General features: G+C 42.7%; 1 protein-coding gene across 1 annotated transcript in view; it reads left to right on the top strand.

Annotated features, from left to right (window-relative positions):
- SPATA16 (spermatogenesis associated 16) overlaps positions 1 to 26,673 on the top strand; it is a 72,303-nt gene extending 45,630 nt beyond the window's left edge. The window contains exons 6-11 of the mRNA XM_048954943.1: positions 2,564 to 2,711; positions 5,660 to 5,806; positions 6,016 to 6,128; positions 12,238 to 12,402; positions 16,414 to 16,497; positions 26,473 to 26,673. Coding sequence (XP_048810900.1) covers positions 2,564 to 2,711; positions 5,660 to 5,806; positions 6,016 to 6,128; positions 12,238 to 12,402; positions 16,414 to 16,497; positions 26,473 to 26,673 — 858 coding nt within the window. The remainder of the gene's footprint in view (positions 1 to 2,563; positions 2,712 to 5,659; positions 5,807 to 6,015; positions 6,129 to 12,237; positions 12,403 to 16,413; positions 16,498 to 26,472) is intronic.
- The last annotated feature ends 502 nt before the right edge of the window (positions 26,674 to 27,175 follow it).

Genomic DNA, 27,175 nt, shown 5'->3' with positions numbered 1-27,175 from the left:
TTTAGTAGAAGTGCTGACAATATAAATACTCCTTCAGACACTTTGTCTCCACATGGTCCCTCTATAGACTTTTTCTGATTGCCCACACTTCCAAAACAGAGATGCAAACCTCCTGACAAAGCAGAGCATGAGTCAGTTCTGCAACAAAAAAGAAACTTTTCCTATCATCAGTTTATTCTGCGGTATCTTCTGAAAAGAATTCTTGTATCTTCAGTGAAGCAATAGATTTTTTCCACTGCTGAGGTAAACTACCATATTCAATGTACTCATGTCCATCATAGTCCTTCCAGTACTGTAAATTGTTCAAGGAGCTCTTTCATATGGTTCAAGCTCATCTCAATGTCTTCTCTTTTCCTAATTCTGCTGGAGCTGAAGTCTGGAGTGTGACACTATTTGATGAGATAAAGCTGCAGATTCCACTTGCAAAAATGAAAAACAAAAAGCAACAAGAAACAAACAAACAACCCAACCCTTTATATTTCCTTATTAGTTTCCCTACTGTCCACATCTTCCTGGAAGAGTCTGGCACTTCTTCCCACACCAGGTCAGAATAGCAACATTCTGCCTGACACATCTGAGAGGTCATCACAGCGATGATCTTCTCCTTCAGACAGAAAGACTCCAAATCACATGCAAATGGAAAAAGACAATTGCCCTATCCTCCCTCCAAGTTCTCTGTTGGAAGTCCTTTGGAGCCCTTGTATTTATCTCCACAATTTGTCTGCACCTTGGGTAACTGCACAACGTACAGCCTGACAGGCCCTGTTCTGTAAGGCATCTCCATTTCCTGGGACAAACTGTGAGATATTCATCCACAGATATGGACTTCAGTGCATAAAGGCTTAAGCAGCCAAGTCCTCAGGGATTTCATCATATAAAGTTTTCTGCTCCAAAGTTTTTATGGTCTGAAGTTTTATGTCCTTAAAGTCTTTAGCCCATAAAAATCCAAGAGGATAATAAACCAAGTAGCATCTATGTCCAGCGTCTTATGTCCAGGGTATTATGCTCCTGGGTAATAATAATACCTTCGGTTGCAGTATTGACCAGAAACTACAGATCTCTTTTTTTTCCCTTTGGCTGACATTTTGCCGTTACTGCCCTCTGAGCCAGTCACTATCTGCATGCTGTTCAGAGCAGCCTTGGGTACATGGCAGTGCAAAGATATTATAGGTGTGACCTTGAACTATCCTGAAGGGTAATAAAGCCAAAAATGAACTTTGCAGGCAAATACCAGTAAAGCCATTCCCTGATCCTGCAGAATATGGAGCTTGCCTTGTCCAACCGCTCACATTTTCATCTCAATGCCTCACTCTATACAGGTGAAATATATGGATGCATCCAAAAGCACATTCACACATTCATATTAATCCAGATTAGAAAACGGCTGCCAAGCTACAGAAAATCAGCAGAATACCAAACAAAACAAAAGAACAAAAGGGAGGACTTGTCAATAAAACACCAAATTAATCCCATACCAATACAGTCTGTGATCTGGGAGATCCAAACATCTTTATGTATACACACACACACACACCTTTTATCATAGACTCATATAAGTTGGAAAAGACATTCACGTTCATCAAGTCCAACCACCAATCTGACCTTATGTGGCCCGTCACTAAACCATGGCCCTCAATGCCACATCCACATCTCCTTTCACGCTTTTCTATTTATCTCTATTAAACTTATGCTATTAAAATCTCTATTAACCATGTTCACACTTCTGCTAAGATAGATTAATGCAGTACTACAGCTCTTCCAGTTTCTGGAAAGGACTGCCCTTATCAGCTTTTGTTAGAAAAAGAAGCAGCCCAAAGCAGAGCTCAGTGTGGTCTCACAGAAACCCCATTGCTAAAGGAATCCCAGCTAAACTTCACTTGCCCTGACCAATAGAAGTGCTGAGTTTCCAGGCTGGCAGCTCCTCCAGCACCAGTTCATTGGGGGTCCACTGAGTGTGAAATCCACGTCTCTGCATAAGGTCAGCATAATGCATCATTCCAGTCATTTTTAAAGGATGGTGAGGTTCATGCGCTTCGTGCTGCCCGCTGCACAGGAGTGAATTTTACTCTTGATGCAAATGGTGTTTGAATGCAATATTTTAAGACTAATATTCCATATAGACACAGTGTTTGATTCATGCCAACCCAAGGGGTAATATGAATGCTTAGTATTGTTTAACCAGCTCCCAAGGACTGAATAAAACCCTCAGATGAAAGATGTGACCTTCAAAGAGCAGAGAATCACTTTTTCTTTTCATCTAAAAGATAATTTATCTAATACTTTTCTTCTCATTGAAGACATAGGCGCACTGCACTGAGAACTGTTTACAAATGTTCTTTCTCCATTAAATTGATTTTCTGAGTATAGATAGGCAGTGTGTTCTGGAACTAATTTAAATTCCCTTCTAATTAATATTCAAGACCAAAATATGTTATCTTTGCATGACTGTGCAATTATTAAAGGAAAAATATCATCTGTGGAAGTAATTATTTTTCCTTTTTTTTTTTTTTTTTTAACTAGCCGTTAACCAACATAAAATGTGTCATTTCTTTCCCCTTTTTAGGCTATGATTGAAGAAGCCATCACCAGAGAAGAATCTTTTTCAGTTATGTACACACCATTTGTGACAAAAGTCAAGGTTGACAACAGAGACAAGATGACAGACGCGTTCACTAAAAAGCACCCTGGCTACACACAGCACATCTTTACAGGTAACAGCAGATTTCACATGCTGTTAAGCACTGTATACTGTTTGTCTGTGTGTGGCTGACTTAAAAATGAGTTTTGGAGTTTGGAGCTTGAGCCTTTGAATTTCCTACACTTCAGTGGGGAAAATTAACTTCTGAGATTTGCTATATGATTGTACACGATTTAGGTAATCAAATCAGTACTTAGCTAAAGCATAGACTTTACACTGCAAATCCCCACAAAGACTATTTTTATCCATGAAGCCTCACGTTTCAGTTGTTGAATTTCATTATTACAAGAGCTCTTTTGTTCAGCAGCACTTTTGCAGTGTCTTGTTGCAACAGCAAGTCCCAGGTTCATTCCCGTCTCGGTGGCTTGCCATCAGTAATTGGCCCAACAGCAGGCCCTTCACTTTCCAAAACCTTTCTTCCTTCTTTGAGTGCTAGTGGAGGGATGAACACCTTCGAGAGCACCTCAGCTGCAGGAACAGGAACAGACAGCCAGGTTTCCTTTGGGTTGTTGAAGACAAATCCAGAGCAATCTAGGGCTTTCTATAGCCCGTTGTCATCTCCCAGAGGAGTGAAGTCAAGTAGCATCTCCTGGCATAAGCAGACACTAAAGTTCTGCTGACCATGGTCTTATTCCAAGAGGAATGGGCATGATATTTCTCTAAAAGAGAGGCAGGTGGATGAAATGGCATTTCCTGCTGTCATTAACCTGGTGACTCAGAACATGGCCACCTCTGGTAACACTTAGCTCTGAGTTGGTCATTTATCTAACTCGATTAGCTTCTAACTCAACATCTTGCAACTCTCGGGAGAAAGGAACATTTGCCTGAACTCAAGTGGGAATTGGGAAGTCAAGTGTTTGCCACAAAACTGCGCAGACATTAAACCAAGTAAACTTGGCTTGTACATTTTGTTTGCCTTTTGGAAACCGGTATAAAACTAGAATAAAACTAGATTGTGTTTTGCAAGTGCCCCTGCATTGGGTTTCTGGCAGTTTTGGGATTGCTTAAAAAGGGAAAATGGGATTTATCATGAAGGTCGTAAAGTCCCTGTCTACCATTTACTTGCTGATGTTACTTTCTTGAGAGGTTCCAGGGACAAAAGTATTGGCATTAAAGAGAACATAAAATAAAACTCCCTGAATATGATTTGAAAAAAAAAAGATAAAATCATATTTCACATCATCCCCTCATTTTATAGCAAGAGTGAGACTTTCAAAAGCACATACACAACAAAGGCACGCAAGTGTTGCACTGAAGTTCAGTTGCGTTCATAAATCACTGGATATTTCTGGAAGCATCACCAGGCTTTTCCTCACTCCTATGGAAAGGAGGAAGGAAAAAAAAAAACAACAGGATGAAAGACTTTGGTCCTATAGTACTTCAATCAATTACAAAACAGATCGAATAGAACCAGTTCTGCCTCAAGGGTGTTTTGTTTAGAAATTCTGTTGCTTAAAAAATTGTTCCAATCTTACACAAGAGTGCAGGTTTTGGGATCACTAGTTTCTAGGAATTAAATGGGGTAGCCAAGATCACAATAATGCATACTGTATCTTGGCTTCTATGCACTGGAAAAATGTCACAATACGGGGTTCTGAGAGTGAAATGTGTGAGAGGTGCTGAGCGAGAGCCCTGTACAGCTCCCACCCTGGCTCTCATGCAGGTGAGAGTCTTCCAACCTCCCTTTCTCCGTCCTGGAAACCTTCTGAGACAGAACAGACTTGGCTCCCCTTCCCGGCCTCAACTCACAGCAACATCCACTGAAGTCAACTAAGGAAAAGGGGTTTCTTAGCTTATCTATTCAGACCTGGCCCAAAACCATGCCATCCACTAGAAAAATCTCTCAAGGAAGAAGTTGCACTTATTGTCAGCATTGTGTCCCCTGCATGTCCATTCCTCATGGAGGTGAAATGAAAAACATGAGCCAAGCCCCCTTTCAGCAGTGGGTTTGAAATACCACGCACCTCATGACGACGTTATCTTAAATAACCTTCCCATTCCACAGCAATCATTCATCCAACTTCCGTCTAAGTCCTGCTATAATGCAAGGACTGGATTGATTTAAAATTTTTCCTTATTGCCAAGGAAGAGAAGCAGACATGCATTTAAATCCAAGCATACAATGCAGTTTGTTTCAAAATTGAGGATCCATCAGAAGCTGAGTAGCTGCAAGGGAAATATCAGGTCCACTCGCTTTGATTTATGTACGGGTAAGGCCGGGGAGCTCCAAATGGGGTTCTCCATTTGTCACTGTGACCGCACAGCCTGGCATCTTAAAAGCAGAGCTCACTGAAAACAGAGCACTCCTTTGTAGAAAGTGACACTGACATTCAATCTAGGTTTATTTTTTGCAAGGGAAGGAGAGGAAGGAAAGAGCTGGTATAGTTCCCCAAGAAGAGGTGGTTTATGCTCTCGCTCGGAGCATCTGTCCTCAGATCAGGTCAGGGCAGCAGACACACACGGGGTTCTGGCAAGGCCCTCACAAACTCCTGCCAACCACAGCACGTCGTCACATGCCACTATGGTGGTGGTGACAGTAAAAGCACAAAGCTGTAGGAAATGAAGCTTCGTAAATTCAGCAAACAACTTCAGCTTGTTTTGCAGTTAAAAAATAAGGATGTTACATTTAATGGAATGTTGAGTTACTAATGCTTTGGATGATCAGCATTGAATTGCACGTAAACAGAAAGAGCAAACTTCATCTAATGCATCAGCAAAAAGCAAGCTGTGGGTGGGAAGGTTTGCGAAGCGTTGAATTTCAGAACCACCTTGCAGCTGGAGGGGATTTTGGGGGTAATCTTCATTTTGGCAAGCCTTCTGGATTACATTTAATTCCTTCTTACACTCCCTACTTTTTCTTTTAACAAAAACAAACAAACCAACAAAAAAAAAATACAAAAACCTTTCCATTGCAGCTGAAAAGAAACGTGACTGGAAATTATCTTCATTTTCATATTCCAGATCCTCGTGGACTTCATATTTTGCCGCAGACGACAGACTGGTCTTCCTCCCCTCCCCAGCAGTACTTACTCACTCTGGGTTTCAGAAACAAACAAATTGGAAAAATCTTGGAAAAGCTGACAAGTAGAAAGCTGCCAATCTTTTCAGGTACGCCAACTTGCTTAATAGCTGTCATAGCTCACGAGTGACCTCCTCAATCCCTTGCTGAGCGATGGGAGCAGGGCTCTGGTCCCAATTCTCTGTGCCTGCATCCCTGCCTCCATCAGCCTCTCCCCCATTCCAGTTTACCCATAGATCCTCTATCCAAAACATACACAAATAAACACAGCACACACGGTTGTGATTTCATTTCCTAGACTGCAAAGCACCTTTCAGTCCAATCCCAGAGGAAGAATTGAGAAGACAGTGGGAGACCATTGGGAAACAGATCATGCCAGTCATGGATTTCATGAGAAGCACCAAATTAACTGTGCGTACAACCTTCCCTTACTGCTTTGCTTTGTGTGTGTCAGTGCATAGGAACAGCACGTGCTTTTTGGTGGGCAATCCGTTCTGCGCATCCTCCTCTGGCCAGCAATGCTCAGCAAACTGCAGTAGAAACAGAGTTCAGTTGGGGTCTAGATACTTTTTAAAAGTAGCCCTAATTGTTTAAGTGCATCCAGTTTAAAATTACTTTGCATTTGATTTTCTCAAGTCTTTATGTCCAATTATATAATATTCCTACTCCACACAACCACCAAAATTACTGTGCATTTAATACCCACAGTACTCTACACATATCACAAGGCTCTCCATTAAGAGTTAATAATCACTACTTGAAGTATTTCTAGTGATTTAGATCTTGATCTCTACGTAATAAAGTATGTGAAATAACCTTCAAATCTGTTACAAACATATTGAAGGTATAGTAGTTAATTCTAGCCCATACTTTCTGCAATAATGTACACAGCTTTTTAGCACCATGGCTTTTGATTAGCACAAAAGGTCAAAAATCAAATTTGCATGTAGACTAGACTGTTTTAATTCAATTCTGAAATTATTCTCCTGAAAATAAGTGGAAGAAGCCTCTCCTCCACAGATTGTAAATGCTAATGTTAACGTTTTTTCCCTAGCAATAACCGTTTTTCAGTTTTCTGTGTGTTGCAGGAATCAGAGCCATTTCCTCATCAAGGGTGTCTCAGCAAATCACAGGATTTATATTCTTAGGTTTTGATACCAGATAGGAGGTTGACAAAAAAAAAAAAAAAAAAAAAAACCCTGCTACTTAGCAACCCCTAGCAAGGAAGAAACATTAGTTGGGTATTTGGGGAATCTGCCTCTCATTTAATCTCGGAGAGCTGCTGCTGAAACAACATAAGTGCTTGAACTCATAGGCTTAGCGGGAGGTGAAGGTGCTCAGTGCTGTGCCAAAACGGGCACTCAACGCATTGCTGTGGCCTGAGGGTGTGCAGCCCCAGGAAACACACAGCTGCTGCTTCCCTGTTCCTTCCCAAAGCCACGGACTGCTTCTTCTGGCTGACCAAGGCCCTGGGGACTGGCAGGCAGGCTGATAGGAGAGGCATCTTTGCAAAAGTGAAACAGCTGTTATTGCTGCGTGCTTCCAACAGCCACAAATCCAGAAGTACAAACAGATGGAGGGTTGGATGCCAGCACAGAATAAAACCCCGCACCTTCTCACAGCCCCAGTGCAACTCCAGGGTCTGGTCAGTTGGTTTTTGACCTTTTTTGACTCTTTTGTCATGATGCTGAGCTTTCATAGGCAAGGTTCTAGCGTTGCAGCTATTCATTTTCTACTTATCAGAAAGGGAAAAATTTTAAACTGGACATATCTTTTGGATTCCCTCTGATCACCCCATTCTGTAAGAGAGTTTGCACCAGTGAGTCTATGAGCAGTCACCAGGGCATCAGTATGGAACCTTTAATGGAGGGGGGAAAAAACCCAGGATAGAAGGACTTATTGCTGGGTTAGAACAACTAGCTGCCAATGCTGCACCCATTATTGGTAGAAACACATTCACTACCTCTTCAGCTTTTATAGCAATGAATAATCCGGGCAAGACAGAACCTCTGACCCAAAGAGCAACTGACAGAGCAAATTATACCTGATAACACAGATAGGCACAGAGCCAGAGCTGATCTGCTGCTGGTGATTAAAATCTCTGTGGGCCTGGCAAAGACTTGGCCACCTTTGTTTCCTTGACAGTATTCCAAAATCCTCTTCAAGCTAGAATTACAATTCCACCTGCCATCCATTACATCCAAACAGAACTGAGGACTTCTGTGAGACAAACTTTGGATACAAGCATTAGCTTTACAATTTGCTTTAAGACAATAAAGGAAGATACTTATTTTTAATAGCACACAGGAACAAGGAAGAAAAGATTCCTTCATTTGCAAATGCAAATGTGCACTCCGTGCTTGTCCTAATACAGTTTTTTTCTACCAAAGCATCTCAGTGCTGAATAAGAGCTTATTAAGCAATGGCAACACACTCGATACCAGTTCTGCCAGCTCCCTTTTGCAGCTCCACAGCTTACAGTTAATTATACGATTTGTACACGCACGACTGTTGGTGAGACATGAAGCTAATGATTAAAAAAGCAGAGCGTTTCTCATTTGCCCTCTCATCTTCATAAAGAACAGCCGGTCCCATTCAGCTCGAAGGGATATTTGTGTGCTGCAAAGCAAGAGGCAGAAGGGAGGGTGCAGCAGCCTGGTCTTGTGCTGTCGTTGCTGCTGGTGGCAAACTCCACAGCCCTCAACGACCCACAGGTTATTTTATTTCCCTTAAACAGCTGTATCAGTCAGACTTCCACCTGCTCACATCACGACCCAGGTTACCGGTGCTGACAAGCAGTTACTCTATCAAGTGGTTTTACTGGGCTCATTCTCACTGCTTTGTACACAGCCTTTCTCCCACGTCAGTGGTACATAATGCTGCTTTATAGGAGAAATAGAGGGGCCAGTGGGGCTTGTTAGACTGCTCACATCATATGGGTGAGCAAAACCTGCCGTAAGATTCACAGCACGATGGGCACATGTACAGATCTTTCTTGTCTTTTTTCTTTTTTTTTTAAAAGAGGTAAAGCATTCACTCAAATTTCAGCACAAACATTTTCTGGAGCATACCAAGGGCATTAGAGAAATATAATGACAGATTTTTCTGCCTGTTATTGTAACACACTTGTAACCATTTGCGAAACATATTTTCATTCTGATTTTGAGCTGAAGAATAGCAGTGTGGACACCACAACGACCAGGAACTACCAAGGGGCACCCCAGACCTTTGCAAAGTTGGTGCACTTAGGGCCGATGGATATGAGATCCCCAGCTGACCAGCCTCTTCACTTTGTTTTAGCACTCCTGGCACTCAGCAATTCAGATTTATATGCAGAAGTAGCAGAAGGGATGACTCCTGTCTTGTGCACAGAGAAAAACAAGAAGCAGGGCTCCATCCCTGGATTCTCAGTACCTGAAGGAACACATCACTAAAGGAGCAGACTCTTTTCCACTGAAGTGTCTATTAATGCTTGCTCTTTGCTTAACCTTCACTGCACCTACCTGAGCTGGTTTCATCTCCATCTGATTGCTTGGCCACTTTATTATGTTTTTTACTGCAGCTTATAGCCCCTTGAATCCTGCTATCCTTCATATAATTCTCATCATGTGGTTCTGTTCCCTGTGGGTTTTTTTCTCCTGCCAGCAGCAGTTATTTACTTTCTCTTTCTGCATTTTTCATTGTCACTGAAACACCACCTCTAAGTTCAACCTCCTCAAATCCTTTTTTTTTTTTTTTTAACTCCACTGTGAGTTATTTATTTATTTCCTACCTACTATAAACTTAAATAGCACTGCTATGTCCATGTTGGCACAGATGCCCAATTTGTGTCCCATAGCTACGTGACATGCTTTAATATTTTTCTGAAGAATCAAGCAGAGAAAAAATTGCTTTCTATCTGCTTTTACTTTCTGAGTCATTTGAGAAGCCCCCCAACAGACACAGCATGGTGAGAGAGGATTCTTACCTGCTTTTGCAGCTGACGCTCGATAGACTCATTTCTTGGTGCTTGCACAAAAAGGTTTTGGGTGGTTTTCAAGAATAGCAGAAAAAACCTTTTGCTGCACTTACAGTGCTGTGTGACTATTTCTCATTGATAAGAGCTCTTGTTAATTGATTGCTTCTCCTTATTTCAGTGCTCACAGCTGTATCTGGTTACACAGCCATGTGGCCATCACACACCAATGAATAGCTGGAGATGAGGCTCCTCTGCCCCTTTTAGAACCATAGAATCAATAAGGTTGGCAAAGACCTCTAAGATCATCTTGTCCAACTATCCACCTACCACCAATATTGCCCACTGACCATGTCACTAAGTATTGCATCCACCTCCAGGGATGGTGACTTCCTATATAGCCCATTCCAATGCATCACCCCTCTTTCAGAGAAGTTTCTCCTAATATCCAACCAGAACCTCCCCTGGCACAACTGGAAGGAACTTTTGTTTCTTGCTCTATTGCCATACTAACTAGATGGTGTCAGACTTAATTTTGCATATCAGAGATCACAGAAATTTTTTTCCTTGCTGATGGCTTCATCAATCCTAGACCAGGCCCCCAGAAAGGGGCTTTTCAAGTAAAACAAATATTTGTCAGCAGGTTGTCCTGGTTTGCGCTCCTAGAGGTGGGCCAGTAGAAGTTCATCAGAAGGTAGGACTGGTAAACTCTGCTGGCTCCCCAAGGCAAATCACATATCTTGCTCTTGAGTAAAATCCATCTTAGTTGGGTTTTCTACCCTTGCTGAAACATATTGAAGATCTTCAACTGGAATTATAAAGAGGCTTAATTGCCACCCCAGTCTTTCTTGTACCTATTTATACACAATGGTCCTTCTGTTATCATCATTTTTTATCTCCTTCCTTCACTTTTCCATTGTTTACACTCTTTAGAATTTATCCCTCCATTATATTTATTGAGAAGAATAATAAGCTCTTAGCACTTTTATTAATAGACCAATCACCTCACTTCCCTCCAGAGTTATCTCCTAACGTGCTGGCACCTCCGCTCAGTGATACTTGGGTCCAAATTAACCTCTCCAAACACAGCTGACTGGAGCTAACTGCAGTTCTCAGAGAACTGCTGGCCAGAGTTCCTCTTCCTTGTGCAGTGCCTGATGCTGATGGAAATACCCATTCATTGGCTCAGCTCTTCCTTTCTCAGTTGATTTCATTATCTGGAATTCCTGCATTATAGCTGGATTCCTGATATTGCTCTCTAATGTCTTTTATTTTATCTTTCTCTACGATCATCCTATAAATTACATTGAAAGGAGTAAAACTAACTATACCAGGACTATTCATATTTTTTTCTAGGGTTGAAAGGAAACTAAGCTTTTTTTCTTACAGATTCCTACAAGATGTTTAGAAAACAAGAAGAGCATCTCTACTAAATTCTTAGATGCTATGTAAAAGTTATACAATTGTAGAATCATTAATGCTGGAAAAGACCACTAAGATCATCTAGTCCAACCATAGAGTTGGACCACTTGATGCACCCTCTGGGCAAACTTCTGCAAAACCAAAATCAAGATCGAAAGACCAAGACTCCTTGTCAAGAAAAGTTAATTTAAAAATAAACCCAAATAAATTTGTTTCAAAACTTCACTCTGCCCAATACACAGTGGGACCTAGAGACAGCTATCTGGGAAGCAAAGCGTATGGGAATGGCAGCATCAGCACGCCGCCATATGGAACTGCCAGAACAAAGGTCTGCTAAAAATACTGGAAGTGGTTCTGAAAATCTATGCCAATGCTTGTAATTTCAAGCTCTTAAATACATTCACAAGCCTGATTAGATGAATGGAAATTTTGCTCAGAATGGCTGAGTATACAGATATGCAATGGCTACATTTTGTCAAGAATCTAGGCCAAATTGCTTTTGAAAATCTCAGTAGGGTGTTCATTTGCATTTTTGGCAACAGAACGCTTTTGAAAATATGGTAGTAAGGCTGCCATCCATCAAACATTTCAGCAAACGATAAGATTTTTTGCAAGCACTTGGCACTCTATCCACATGCTTTTAATTTGCCACGTGCCTGAAGGATCAGAGACCACCTCCACAGGTGTTAGCGCCTCAAGGTTGTGCGTTCAAAAACTGTGGATTTCCCCAGCCTGCAAGCAAACCATAGGCTCAGACATGGCATGGTTTCCTCAATCTCTTCACTGAAATTTTAAAAGCAATCCATAGCAGTCAGATAATATTTAACAGAGGGGATTATGGAAAAGCCATTTCCAAATGAGAAAATTGCATTCATGTTTGTTATCTGCTCTCTCCCCTTCACATATATTATGTCTACATATTTATTTTTCTAGTACTACTAGAGAGATTGTGAAAAGAAAGTATTTTTCTCCTCTATAAGATTTTCAGAAGCATTATCTTAAAGGTGCTGGATGCCATATTGCTTATAGTATTACCAGCGCAAATATATATATATGGTGATAAGCCACAAGGCATCAGACTGAAAGGATGAGTGTGCTTTCCACAGCTCCCACCTAACCCTCTTGCTTTCCCTGAGAGAACAGGACGATGTCTGTGCGTGTTCACGTGCGATAGAGAAGTTGCATTACGCCAGCATCCTTGGCCGGCTGCAGCAAGTCACGGAGCAGTCCCAGGTGATTAATCAAGCGATGGCTGAGCTAGCATCCATCCCTTATCTGCAGGACATCAGTCAGCAGGATGCTGAACTGGTGAGCATTCATTTCTAATCCTTATTTTGGCTTTTGCAGAGAGGGGAGGGCCGGGGCAAAGCACAGTGCTGCAGTTTTCTCAGGGGGTCATTTTTCTGAATGTGTGGACCTGACATAGCTTTAAAATCCTGCTGCAATGCCTTGTCAGAGGTGCTAATCACCTGCAAGGATGACTTTTACAGAACCAGCATGACTCATCCGTAGGCATATTTTTAAAACCTCTTCTTTTCTCCCAAACCTGCCCAAATCAGCCTGGGAAAATGATTGCAATTATTCCGATTGTGCTACACTGAGACACCTAACATCAGGAGCCATCTGCACCAACAGGCCAGATCTGCTTAAACCAGAGGAGAGGAGACAAGACACTCCCAATCCCCGCTCTGTCCCACATGTAAATGCAGCCCAGTTTTGGAGATCTGACTATGGTCTGCTGAAAACCCTTGGGCTTCCCAAAGGCAGCCCATGGGGATCCACCTGCAGCCATACAGGGCTTCTGAGCCCTGCAGAATGAAGATTTCTCAATCCTCCTTTTGCTGCAGGGACCAGCAGCAGCCTGCGGCCACAGGAGGTGGACTGCAGACAAGAGGCAGCAGCACAACACAGAGCTGTGTTCCTACAAGATATTCCCAATTTGAATCAAGTTTGCTAGTATTAAACCTCAGCCAGCCCACATTTCAAGGCCGACTAAAGGCTCTGGAGTTATTGGTACATAATTCAGTGAAAGGCTTTCTCCAGGCTGCAATATTTTCAGTACATCCCCATCTAGGCACAGGCTATTACACTGCTGCCTGTATCTTGGAGTGCAGCTCTTGCATGCCTGGGAACATTTTGGGGAAAGGTTTCAGACCATCTCCAAGGGCTCCAGTCCCTCAGAGCAGGGCTGGGCCCCTCCTGCAGGATCTAAGTGACAGGGCAGAAATCTTTCAGCGAAACTGTTCTTTGTTTACAGAGCCCAGGGTGAAAATGACTCCTAAAAGACAAAGGCAGAGAATCTCTACCAGCTCTTCTATCCTAAGCATTAAAATACATCAATTCAGCATTCGCTTTTTTTTTTTTTTCCTCTTTATCCTGTCATCTTCCTGTAAACTGTATCTGTATGTGCAATTGGAGGCCTAGATGCTTTGTAGCCAGAATATTTTAGGAAACTTCAGTCTCCACAGCATCAAGGCACAGGGCTTCAAGCACAAACGTGCAGAGCCACTTTACTGTGGAGTAATTAATGGTCTTCGCCTCTCCTGGTGGCACCGGCCTGCATGTCACAGCTCCTCTGGTGCCATTAGCAGCTGCTTGTCTGATTACATCACAACCGAATCATAGAATGGCTTGGAAGAGACCTTAAAGCCCACTCAGTCCCAATCCCTGCTGTGGACTGGCTGCCCACACCAGCTCCGGCTGCCCACGGCCCATCCAACCTGTCTGGTGCACCTCCAGGGATGGGCACCCACAGTTCTCCGGACACCACTCTCCAAACAAAAAATTTCCCCCTAATGTCTAACCTTAATCTCCCCTATTTAAATTTTGAACTGTTCTCTCTCGTCCTCTCGCTATCTGCCCCACTGTAAAAAGTTGCTCTCCATCTTGGTTCTATCTGGGTGCTCTGAGTGCCCATGGCCACGGGGACAGGAAGGCAGCACCCACAGCCTCCACCTGCACCTCACTCCTCTGCACCTTCCTAGGAGATATCTATGTACTTTTAAAGATATTTTTCCATGAAGAATACTCAGCTGGCCGAATTCTAATCTCACTTGTGCCAATAAAAATTTAAAGTAATTCCTCTGAGGTCATTCTGACTTTGCATTGGTAAAATGGAGAAGCGGTTTTGTGACCAAGGAAGGCAGTTAAATTGTGTGGCTGGAAAATGCTAAAGATGTCAAATGTTTATTATCACACACAGTATAAGTTGCATAAAGCTTAAAACATGCTGAATTTATAACAGTGCAATTTGCACTGATCCAGCAAGGATCCCAAAGGCATTTCAGTTATAAACTCTTCTCTGTAAATGTCTTCCTGTAACTAAATAAATAGAGTCCTAATCTATAGCACAGAGAATTTCAGCTGAGGCCCTTTTAGATGAGTATTTATTCACAGACCCCAGGAGAATAAAGATCTCAGTTAACTCAAACAGTTGAACAGAAAGGAGGAAAAACCCCAAACAAAATTCATACAAGGTTTACGATTTCACTGTCATCCTATTTGTAGATGATAAATCAAGATGAATGCTTGTTTAAAAAAAGAAAGAAAGAAAGAAAGAAAAAAAAAACAACTAAGTCCATTTAAAATCAAATGAGGACAAGATATTAAAATACAGCATTTTTTCCTTGGAGGGGATTTTCCAAAAAAGAGCAGCTCTGGGAGAATTACTGAGGTTTGCCAACTGTCCCCTCCTGTCACATTCACATTTTCTCTACCAGCAAAGCCAGTGACAAACTTTGAGTGATGAAAACGAACCCGAGCAGATCCTGGGCCCTTTCCACCAGGACACCCATCATTCACCCAACTTCAATGGCCACTTTTCTTAGTTTCCCTTCTTGCCCAAATCAGTGGGCAATGGGATGGGGATGTTTCCAAACAGCCATTTCAGTTACAAACCCTGGCCATCCTGCCCTTCCCTGCCTGGTTCCACTCTAACACAGGATTTGTGCTTTGTCCCTTCTGCCCTTAATACCCTTAATCTCTGAGTTGTGCCTATTCCGGAATCATAGAAGGAGATTATCTGTCATAAAAGTATTCTGATGGAAAATTCCTGACAGCTTCTTGACTCCAGAGTCAGAGGCAGAAATTTGCAGTTTTGTTTTTCATGAATCCTGATGCATAACTTGAAAATGTGTTTTTTGTGCTTTTGGGTTTTTTTTAATCAAACATTTGGGCCAGTGAAATGAACTTAATGGCTGCACAAGCACCACAAAAGGCTAGAACCAACCCTCATACGTTAACCTAGAGGTTTGAAAGACACCTGCATCCTCTGTCCAGCAATGGGATGCAAAGAGGGAATTTTAACTCCACAAATCAGAATGCGAAGCTGAAGTGAATACAAGTCCATTCCCTGAATCTCAAGGCAGCACATTTGTATCTCACTCAGATAAACCTAAACACTGATATTTTGAGTTTCATCTCCTCCTGTGCTCACATCAGACCGCTGCCTGTCTTGGTACAGCAGGAAGAGTCAATTTCTGTATGAATGCTCACACTCTGTTATTATCATCCAGTCTGTCTAAACTTGTGATGAGCAGCAAATATGGGAAGTCACCACCAACAACTAAGCATTTTGGAATAAATCTAACAGGGCAGACTCACACCTCTGATTTGAGAGCACCCAAAGCATTTTCTAGTGCACAGGAAAGGAATGGGCTGAGGCAATACTGCAACAAACCTGAACTTTAGCCTTCCCTCTAAGCACAGATTAGCAAGTATTTTCCTACAGCTTCTTTCCACAGTTTACACTAGAAATTGCCAGCCTTGTTTTTATGGTGTGCTGTGCTGAATGATGGGGAGGAGGAAGGGTCTGCAAAGAAAGAGGATAGTAAAAGAAGGGGAAATGAGCTAGATACTTCCAGCTACAGTAAAAGCATCTCAGCTTTAGTGTTGTCCTCTTGTGCAGTTTTACATGCTGCCCTAAATTATGATGCATTAGCCTTGGGAGAAAATGCTAAAAAGCATTCATGTACAACACAGAATGTCTCAGACAGCAGAGAATGAAATATGGAACCTCTATTCTTTACAGCCCAAGTCTTCCTTTACCAAGTATAAACATTTACCACATATATTTAAGCCGTATAGGCTTAAATACAAATTTTCCAGCGGTTTTTTTTTCCTATTGTTAAGTATTTTACATCCACAATAATACAGCTTAATGGCTGAAGCAAAGACGAGGTGGCGATGCTCATTGTGTGAAAGATGAGTAATAAAATCATCAGCGTACAAATGATTTTTTAATAAGGTTTTAATCTGTGTATTTAGAGAAGTTATTTCTGTGCGAATTCCACGCTGATAATTTTTATCTTGGTGCCACAGCTGCAGTCGTTAATGGCAGATGCCATGGACACCCTTGAAGGAAGAAGGAGCGATAAAGAACGTGTGTGGAATGAAATCGAGAAGGTAAAAACCTGCAGCAAAGGGCAGAGGAGCATACTGCTCCTCGGGGAGTAAATGCCCACCTGAGCCAGAGCTGCTCACACAGCAGGAAGGGAAGTGGGTGCCATCTGAAAGCCAACGCATGGGCACTGCATGCTAATACATATTCATTTCTTGCTTTCACCCCGTTGCTGATCTTTGGCCACGTTAATAGTCTCATGCAATTAGTTAATGAAAAGAAACCCGCATGGCTTGTTTTAGGCTGGTAATTGTCATTCTCTTCTATCTTTGTTGTACGAGGTACTGTGTTAATTGTCCGGGGCGAGCTGTGAGGGAACAAAATTCATCCGGACAAATGAGGTCCCTGAGTGGAGCACAAATGAGGCTTTGGCATGTGAGACAGAACAGCCATGTGAGCCTCTCTGAGGCTCTGCACTGCAACCGGGCAAGGCAATTTTTGCAGGATTTGTCAAGTGTGTTGGCTCTCTGCGCAGATGAATTCGACCCCATGTAATGAATAATAGGTCGGGTTGGGATGTAAGAGAAGCATCTTGTATTTGCACAGAGCCCTTCAAACCAAAGCAATTCGCTCTGGGCATTCAACACCATTGACATTTGGCCCCTCCCGTGAACAGGGATGGCACTGTGTCACCAGGAAGGGAAAATGTTGCCATCAGGTCACAGCATCATTCTGGCACACATTCAGCAGCTCCATCGGGTCTGGGATGCATATTCACTCCACACTGTGATGGGAGGACAGAGGGTTGCAATGTTGGTGCTGACAGTTCTAAACGTTGTCCCAGGGCTTGCAGACAGGTCTCAGCATTACATCAGCACTCATAAGGCAAGGAGGGCTGACAGAGGTGTCTAAAATAACGGGGGCAGAGGGAGTAGGGCCTCTCAGAGCCACTTGGATTAAAGCTCCAGCCCTCAGATAGGTGGCTCGTAACAGAGTTCCCAAACTACTGAATATTTGCAGAAAGCAACCAAGATGCACACATCCAAAATTAAGAACACCTGGGTTTCACCTCTTTGGAATGTTCACGAGGTTGGTTAAAAAACAACCACCACCAAACATTAAATATTCACATTGGCTTTGCATCACACCAGGATATTCTCTAAATCTCTCGCACCTGCCAGCAGATTGTGTGAGAAGCCTTTGCAATGCAAACGTTGGGTGCAATACACAATCATATACATTTATCAATTACAAATTTTGATTACAAATTACAATTCTATTTTCTGCTCTATATAATCAACGTTCACAACAACATGAACACAAAGAGTCGATGACATACTGACAAATAACTTATTCCTTGCCCTTCTTTGGCAGTTTTTCCTCCATTCACAGACAACAGACCTGAGTATTAGATAAAAAGTTTTCCAAGTTTTTTCCAAAAATTGGGATTTTAGACAAATGTAGGTGCCAGATTTTCACAACTTTGAATGATCACAGAGAAAAGACTGTAGTTGAAAGTTAGACTGAGTTCATAGAAATGAAAAAACGTATGAAAGACTCGTTAAATGCTATTGGTGGTACTGTAAGGTTTTCCACATATTCCAAGAGGCTGGCTACTATCTCAGTATAAATTCAGTAAAATGTCTTATTCTTTCCCTTTTGGTGCATTTATACTGCTTTATATACGTCCTTTCTTTTTCTCTGGATACTTCAATCTTCAATATAATCTTAACCAAAAAAATCAAGCTAACATTTAAAAACGGACAGGCATCCCAAATTACACCACACAAAGCTGTGCATGAGTCTATATTTAGGAATAAAATTTGCTCCATGCCTGAAAATCTGCTCTCTGCCATTTTAAAATGCGGTGCTCCAAAATTTGTTTGCATTGAGAACATAATTTTGCATTTCATTTTTGACAGCTTGAATAACTGCGTCTGATTTGGGGCATCCTGTTTCAAGCAGAACTTAATGTTTGTTTCGTAATACAGAAATCTTTTTCTGTATTATTTCAGGACGTCACCAAATACCTCTCTTCCACTTTTCTCCAACATTTCATTTCAGTACATTTGGTGTATTCCTAGAGAAACTGTCTTTTTTAATGGAGGAGGCAGAAAAGCACACGTGGGGCTTGGTTCTTGGTTGGGGATGGGTTTTATGGTGCATCATTTAAATCAGCTCTAATTAAGAAAGTCACACCAGCTTAAAGGACCTTAGGAGATTGTTACAAAGAGGGACTAAATCAGAGGACTTAAAACTGACGTGGCACGGATTGCTGCTGGAGCCACTGTCCAGCAGTTCTCTTGGCCCATCACGAGCCATTGGCTGTAGGCGCCTCCAAAGAGGCTTCTCATAGATCCAGTTAAAGACAGTTATTTGTGTTTTTGCTATTGAACTAATTTACATATATTGGAAAGTGAAAAGGAACATAAAGGAGTTAGGAGACAATCAGCTATAAATGCAGAACTTGGAGAAGCTGACAGTTACGCTACCACCAGTGAAGTTTGGCTGTAGCAATAGAAACAGCTGTTGCACCTAATGAAAGCACACACAGTTTTTCTCTAACGCAGAAGAATTATATCCGTGCTTACTTTCCAAATGGTTAAAGGGTCTGTCAGAACTGCCATTACAAACCACTGCTTTCAGAGCTTTATATTCCAGAGTCGGCCATAAAAAGTCATTCAGGCTGAAATCTGACATAGCCGGGCACAAAGCTCAACATCCGAACACTTCTCCCTTTGTCACAGCGGAGGGCTTATCAAATTAGTTTGAAATTAATCTGAGCAATTTTGAACTTACAGGACTGGCAAAGCGGTAACGCATCCATAGCTTCAAGTGTTTTGGGTGCTGCGCCGCTCACCCGATTCACTGACAAATGTATGTTTTTAAGCTCAATAATTTTTCAAATGGGCTAATTATTTTCGGAAGCATTAAATACAAAGGCAAGAAAAACGACGCAGCAATTAGCTAGAGAAAGGAGAACTGCTCCGCTGGGAGCGCTCCTCTCTCAGTATTACCGGGCTGCAGACTCCAGCCACAGGACCTGGCTGGAGCGCACAGGTGAAGGACCCTCCTCCTACAGAGACTAAACTGCGCTGCTCAGGGGTCCTTGAGGAACAGAAAGGAAACGTGGGCTGGGTCAGGCTCTCAAAATCCCTATTCTCTGGGATTGTACAGAGGGGAATCCCCCTTGATGTGTGTGAGCTCGGATATTGCCAGCTCCCATGGGATGGAGCAGCAGCCCCCATGCCCTCACACACACACCATGCATCAGCAATTCAGGGAAATCCACACGGCCGGAGGTAAGGCCCATGATCAAGCTTGGCACTGACTAATTCAAGGAATCAGGTCCTCTAATCAGGACTTTATAGCAGCTGTAGAAATGTGGAGAGGTTTATGATATCTGAGATAAACAAAGGGGCAGGAAGACCCCTCCTTTCCTCCAGAAAGCCTTCTCTTTTCTGCGATTTTCAAAGAGAAGTATTATGAGGGATTGCTTTCCTGCCTCATAAGAATGAATTCATTAATAAAGCCTCACAATATTACAATGAGAGGCATTTCATTAAATAAATACTTTAGAGCCCATCAACTGTAAACTTCTGACATCCAAAGAGAGGAGAGCCAAATAGGGCAGCAGGTGCCAATATGGTTGTGCTTCTCTGAAGATAATAACGCAATTCTACTTCTCCATTTAGCCCCTAGGCTTTCATAGTGGTTTCATAGGATCCTCTTAACATCATTTGAACAGCCAAAGGACAGGCAGGAGCTGGCAAATAAACACTTCTACATGTGAGACACTTCATAAAACCTTCACATCGGAGTTTACCTCAAGGGCATCACATACTTTGCAATGTAGATAAGTTATTATGCCCATCATTTGCTGAGCTCAGTGGAATGCCTGTTTCATAAATCTGAAAACAGAGCAAACATGGATGAGTGAATAAAAGAACAGATGTAACTTACATAAGGATAAGTACGTAACAAAAACGGCACTAATAGATGTGAATATGAAATGAAGTAAAATTAGCCTAACATTATGTAATCTTTTAGCCAGGCACAGAGATCTCAGTGGTTGACCTCTGCTTACTACACCTCTGCCTTTTGTGGCAGCAGGGGAAAGCTATCTTGTGACCTGTGCTCTTAATTGAAAACCAAGCCATGGAAAAGGGCCACAGACTTGCCAGGCACTCGGTCAGCCAGAGAAGCAAGGAGGGAGATTCACACTATGTTGATGGAAAGCAGACACACTGCTGAATAGTACTCAGCTGGCTAGTGCAATTGGGTGCATATGACTTGGCAAGTTTCATTTCAGGAATGCACAGATCCACTGCAAAAAGGCAGGGGGAATCAAAGGATGGCTAAGGATAAAAGAAGCAGGTTTTCAGGGAGAGGAGTGGAATTCTAATTTGTAGTGTGTAGTAAAGAGAGGAAAGTGCAAATAGAAGAGGAAAATGATGTTAGAGGTGCTGATATGAGTAGGCTGAAAGTGAAGGAAACAAAGAGCAGAGCAACCAGGTTGAGGTGCTAAATTTTGATTAGAGTTGGCCAAAGGTTGGCTTCGTGCTAAGTTTAGAGAAAACATATTAAAACATTCTGCAAAGGATGACCTTAGAATTATGACAGCCTGGAAAGCCACAAGAAATAACTATGGCTAAGAGGTTTTTAACCTGGCACTGAGAGAAATTTTCAAGCCAGGCAGAGAAAGTCAGGAGAGTGTGTGAATAGAAAATGAGAACTCCCCTGCTGTACGGGAGGTGATACAAAGGAAATGTCCACAACCAAATTCCCATTAGTAAATGCAGCACCTCTGTGGGGACAGTGAAAGCACAGTGACATTTGCAGAGCTATTTCTATAAGAAAGAGGTGACAATGGAGTTCAGGAGTTAGCAGTACTCCTGGTCCCTAAAATCAGCTCCTAGACTTGTTAGTCTCTGGCTCCTTGCTTCTCACACACAAGAGATGCAAAGATGCCACACTGGTGTGGACCTCAGTTATACTGGAAGGAAAGAACACATTTAGGAATCACACACTGAACATCTCCCAGCCAGAGCAAGGACAGCAATGCAGTCTAAAACCAGGGGACATGAATACTAAGAAACAGAGAGCTTTTGGGCATACAAGGCTTTGCTCAGCTCTGATGCACATCTGGGAAGTTTCAAGTTTGCAGTTCTACACCTGTCTGTTTTTTCCAGACAAATTAGTTGGCCTAATACCATATATCACTTATGATTCTGAGGCCATCACAGCTGCAATAGAAGTACTCATAATGCTACTGGGAAAGAGTGTTTTGTTATGAGAAAGGCTTTGATCTATTCCACCAAGCCATAGGGTGAGATAAGTCACTGGGATAATTTTAAATACCAGTAAATACGGCAATTGAGCAGTAAATGTCTCAAACATCAGAATAATGTAGATGGTTGCAGCTGCCTGGCTGCTAAATCACAGGCAATTCTGGGCATTAACAGTCCCTGTGTAGGGATTTAGATAAATATTTCCCCAGCCCTTGCTAATCATGCTGTCACTTATAAATGAGCAGCCAGTTTACCTGCTGCCCTCTGCTAGAGAAGGTCTCCAGCCCTATAAACACTTGCCACCAGGTATTGTTACTGCTGTGAAAAACAGCATGAGTCAACAGGATGGTTCACAGCAAACACTGAGCTGGACAGGGATGTCAGAAGGACTGGTAAAGTACCAACCAACCATCTCCGTTGTAAGGTTCTTAGCCAATGTAATTCTTTACCAGCATCAACATTGTCTTCTTCACTTCCTCACCAACACTCTTTCCTCCATCTGCCAACTAGCTTTATTGGTAGGAACAACTTGGGACTTTGTTTGTATTTTGCATCAGGATTTAAAAAGTTTGGATGTTCAGGCAGAAAAGGGACCATACACAGATGCATCCACCTAACATGTACTTCTGGAGTTTTATACTTCACAGATTCTGCTTACTGTTTATCCACCTACATTCTCTTCTAAACTGTTATTTTCCGATGTGAGTTCATCCTCATGGGATCTCAGCTCCTTCATTTGTGTTGCTCTGAACTCGTTAGCAGCTACTATCACTGATATTTTAAAAAACACAAGCCAGTTTGCAATAAGCCCTGGCACTTCCTTTGGGTCATCAGTAAGCCATCAAACATGAACATCTGTTCTTTGGAACAGCCCCCTTACTGCAATTTTGACAAGTTCCATGACATCTGTGGCCCACCAGGACTTGGACAAAGCCACCCTATGTGATGGATGATGCCTACATGTGCTCTTTTCATAGCTAGTGTGTATCACCTAACTAGGAACCATACGTGGGATGCCTTATCCAGGGAAGGAAAGGCAAAGAACATACCAGCATTGTGCATATTTCAGGGTAAAACCAGACACATTTGGGCAAATTGAGAAGTTACAGTGAGGTGTTAGCAGAACAGCAGCGGGTGCTTCAGAAGAAGAGGTGGGAACTCCTCAGGAAGTCCTGCTTGGCAGAGCTGGGTGGGCTCAGTGCCCTCCTGAAGTCCCTTGTAATGAAATCTGATGGAGAGCAAGAGTGCCAGCTCATCTCTGGGCAAAGGGGATGCAACCTGCAGAAAGGCAGGGTCAGAAATATTTCGTGTGCATTGCTCCTAATAATTTTGTGGACCCGTGTAATATCACTGTCAAATCTTCCCGTGGGTCTGGATCAGACCCTAATCCCTTTGAAAGCTGTACCTTGCCTCGCCTTGCCTGACAAGACCCTACCTTCACTTGCCTGTCAGTTAAACTAGAAGATCTTAGCATTCTTTTCCAACCTTAATCATTCCATGACCCTCTGCAGTTCATCCCCAGATCTGTATTTTCCCCGCAGCCACGAACTGCATGAGACCAATGTTCTAAAAATATAAAGTATCTACACATTCTGCTCAATCTTTGAGAACAATGTAAAACCATTTCGGCTAAGAATGAACTGATCACCTCAGTACCTGCATGGGCTACAGATCTTTTTCTCTTCCCAACAAACTCTGAACTGAGCAGAGTAATGGACTTGTAGCACATCCAGGTACTTCTGGTGCACTAATTATGCTTTTCACCTTCTCACCCTGCACCAGTACAAAAAATACCTTCAAGTGCAGCACGGAGGAAAGGCAGACTCAACCCATCTCATCCAGCTGCTTTTCTCTGAGAATGACAGAGCAGAGAAACTCTTCTGAAGCAACAACAGTAGTGAATGTCCTACTGTGAATGAAGCCATAGAAAGGTTGGAAGGGATCTTAAAGATTATCTTGTTCTTGATCTCTGCTCTGGCAGGTTTGCCATCCTCTAGAACCAGCTGCCCAGAGCCCATCCATGGCCTTAAGCACCTCCAGGGATGGGGCAACCACAGCTCTCTGGGCAGCAGCTCCAGGACCTCACCACCCTCCCAATAATAAATCTCTGCTCTTTTAATTGAAAGCCATTTCCCCTTGTCCCATCACTATCAGACCTCCTGCTTGTAATCTCTCTTCAAGTACCAGAAGGTTGCAATGAGGTCTCCCCAGAGCCTCCTCCAAGCTGAATAAGCCCAGCTCCCCCAGACTCTCTTTGTAAGAGAGGTGCTCCAGCCCTCTGATCTTCTTCATCGCCCTCCTCTAACAGCTCTGAGGCAGCCCTGTAGGGCTCCTCACAGGGTGAGCTTTGGCAGTGCTTTACCCTGTATAGTGACACTTGACCCTGTAGAAAGGCTAAAGGTTCAGCTACACAGCCTTGGGCTCAGCAACCTCTGTGCTTGGGAACAGATCTAAAGCCTTTCCAAATCTGCTTCCCTATACCAGTCACGTTTGGGCTGGCTGTGACGTATGTCCTTCTGCATATTCTCCTCCACACAGATTCCTTTTAAAAGGCTTATAGGGGAAAAAAAAAAAAGATTTAAAAAATGAAGCTATTGATTTTAAAAATTAGCATTTCCCCCTGAGAGCCCCAGAGGTGGCTCACCAGTGCCAAGCAGCAGCAGAGTGGGCACAGGGAGGTTTTAAATCAAGGCAAAAAGGCAGGACATAATGCTTCCAATTTACTTCCTTAAAATGAAAGGTGCAAGCTAAAAAGCCATGAATAAGCACTACTGAACACTGCAGCCACCAAAAAGGCATTTTTAAGCCACCCCCTTTCCTCCTTTATCTTGTCAAGAGACTGTATTTTCATTGTGTTTGTATGGTAATTTAAATCATGGCAGAGCTCAGAGCATACAGCGTAATTGTAAGTCAGCGAGGGTTTGAATGTCATCACTGCTGTGCAAATAACATCATCAGCTCTTCAGCTGTGTCAGTAGCATTGCAATTATGTAAGCAACTATTATTTCCATCCCTGATATGCCATATTAGGACTTATTTGGGGTGCTGGAGCTGACAGGTATTCTGTAAACACGAGAAGCACACGCCAGAACTGAGCTGTGAAGAAGCACCGGTGCACTCTGGGCTCAGGGGGTGTCCCCAGTGCTGGATGGCCCTAATGGAGCAGTGGGACATCACTTGTTCCCTGGTACCTCCCACTTCCCTTCCTCTTAACACCTTTCATGCTCTCTTAGACACAAGCCCTCCCCCCAACATCTAATGGGTTCCTTATAATCACAGAGGAAAGTCACAGAGACATTTTAATTTGGTCTGTTGCAGAACAGCCTTGGGGGTTTGGTTGTTTGTAGAATGGCTGAGTCCTCAGACCAGAGCTTGGCACGGAGTGATTTGTCTTTCTCAGCGTTCCTGCCTGCTCCTGGCAGATCAATGATGGCCTGAGCTTTTATTTCAGCTCCTTAAGAATGAGCCCAGCATAACGATGCCTTCCCCTAATCCACTGTGCTCACACATCACAGCAGAGCCAGCCCTGACCTTGGAGTGCTCCCATTGCAAGGGCCTCACAGCACTAAAGGAGCAAACAAGCATGTGCCCACCAGATTCTTCTGTAGGCTCCATAGGGAGGAGGAGGCAGAGCTCCTGAGCACCCCAAGGGGCAGAAGCAACTGTCCACAACCTCCTCTGCTTGCTTAGCTTGCTCCCCACTGCATGCACGCCCCTCGTATCAGGGCTAAGGAACACCTTCACAGCAGCTCAATATAGGAAGAAACACAACACTGAGCCCCACTCAGATTAATTTGCAGCCAACGCTCAGCGTTGTGACTAACAACACAAAGCTCCACCAAATGTGTGTCAGGATGACAGATTAGGACTTTTTTTTTTTTTTTTTAAGATTACAGCTTAAAATGCAATTGGAAGATTGATTCTTAGATCCCCACATTATATAAGTTCTGAGTGTAACTGAGTGCAAAGGGAGAGGGGTCTCATCTTCACCATACAGAAACAGTGCACATTGCAGCAGCCAACGAAGAGCTTGAATGGAGAGAGATAGCCAGGAAGTTATGAACAGCACCTATTTACAGAATACCTGCACACAGTACTATTAATGTGCATTTTTTACTATGGACATTCATTTTCGGTTTTGAAGACACCCCTGCAAGCTATTTGAATACTCTCTTTATTAGAATAATTATGTTTTTATTTGCGGGGGACAGGGAGGTCATCTCTCCTTTTACAGTGTTCTCCAGTGAATTATATTTCATGGGAAAACATATTTATTCAGAACTTCATTTTGATTTAATAGAAAAATTGTTCGTGCCATGGCACTGCAGAATACTCATTTTTCTCCATGTGTTGATTTTTGGCATATAAATGCCAGAAGCCTCTGTTCTCTTCCCTTATCAAGAAAGACTTGCCTGAGATTAATTTCCTCATCATCCTTTCCTTTTAAAGTGGCTGTTTTTCAATGCCATTTAAAGACAGAGTTGTGATAAATTCCCACATTCAATGTGCAGATTTCAATGAAAGAAGTCTATTCCACAGTAGTGAAGTAATTGAAATCCAAATGGAAAGGGACAAAAAAAAAAAATGTATGAAATCACATACCGTTCCTCCAGCCAATTGTATGGGGGTGCCTTCATGTGTTTTTTTCTTTCTAATGACAATTAGCTCTGAAATAAACTAATTGCAAAAGTTTCTGACACTTTTCCATAGGGGAAGGGACATGGTTCTAACACTTCTTTGTAATTGCAGATTGCGATAATTGTAGACTTCATGTACCAAACGGAGGACAGTTACTTGAAGAACAAAAAGCGGAGAGCGGCGAAGAGGGAGAGGAGGAAAATGAAGAAGCTTCAAAGTACAGAGCAACATCAGAGCCTGGGAAGTACAAAGCTGTCCCTCATCAGCCCTAAAGACATGGCCACACAGCCAACAAGAGAATTAGCACCGTAGATATCTGATGGATAGGTCAGCCCAAGCCACCTCTTCACTTAATGAGCCTTTCCTTCACTGTGGGGTACCTGGAGCAAGACACTCCTGCACTTCATTAGCCTTAACCAGCTGGAATAAACGTCCAGGCAAGGCTCAGTTCAAATAGCCTTATTTAAACAGTAACACCCAGCCGAGCGTTTTTCTCTCTACATATGTGAGGAAAAAGCTGGGGAGGGAGTCCAGTGGTTTGCACACATGCTTGGATGCAGCTGCAGAACGCTGGCTGGGGTTACAGCTCAGCTATCTGCTCGTTCAGCCGGGCACATCTGAGCAAAGGAAGAGAGCCCAACGTCACCCCTTGGTTGAAGACATGGAGTCCTTCGCTCTGCTCCGTGTGCTAAGGATGAATTTTCCTCCATTAGACAATAAAATTTAACTTTTACTTTATTTTATTAAAAGACTCACTTTTCAATAGGGATCACCTTATCAGATGATGTTCAGCAGCATCCTGCAGTGATGCACA

The sequence above is a fragment of the Lagopus muta genome, chromosome 9 (genome assembly GCF_023343835.1).
Source record: "Lagopus muta isolate bLagMut1 chromosome 9, bLagMut1 primary, whole genome shotgun sequence".
NCBI lineage: Eukaryota > Metazoa > Chordata > Aves > Galliformes > Phasianidae > Lagopus > Lagopus muta.
The sequence above is the reverse complement of the archived record's forward strand: the minus strand, read 5'-3'. Positions and strand labels throughout refer to the sequence as shown.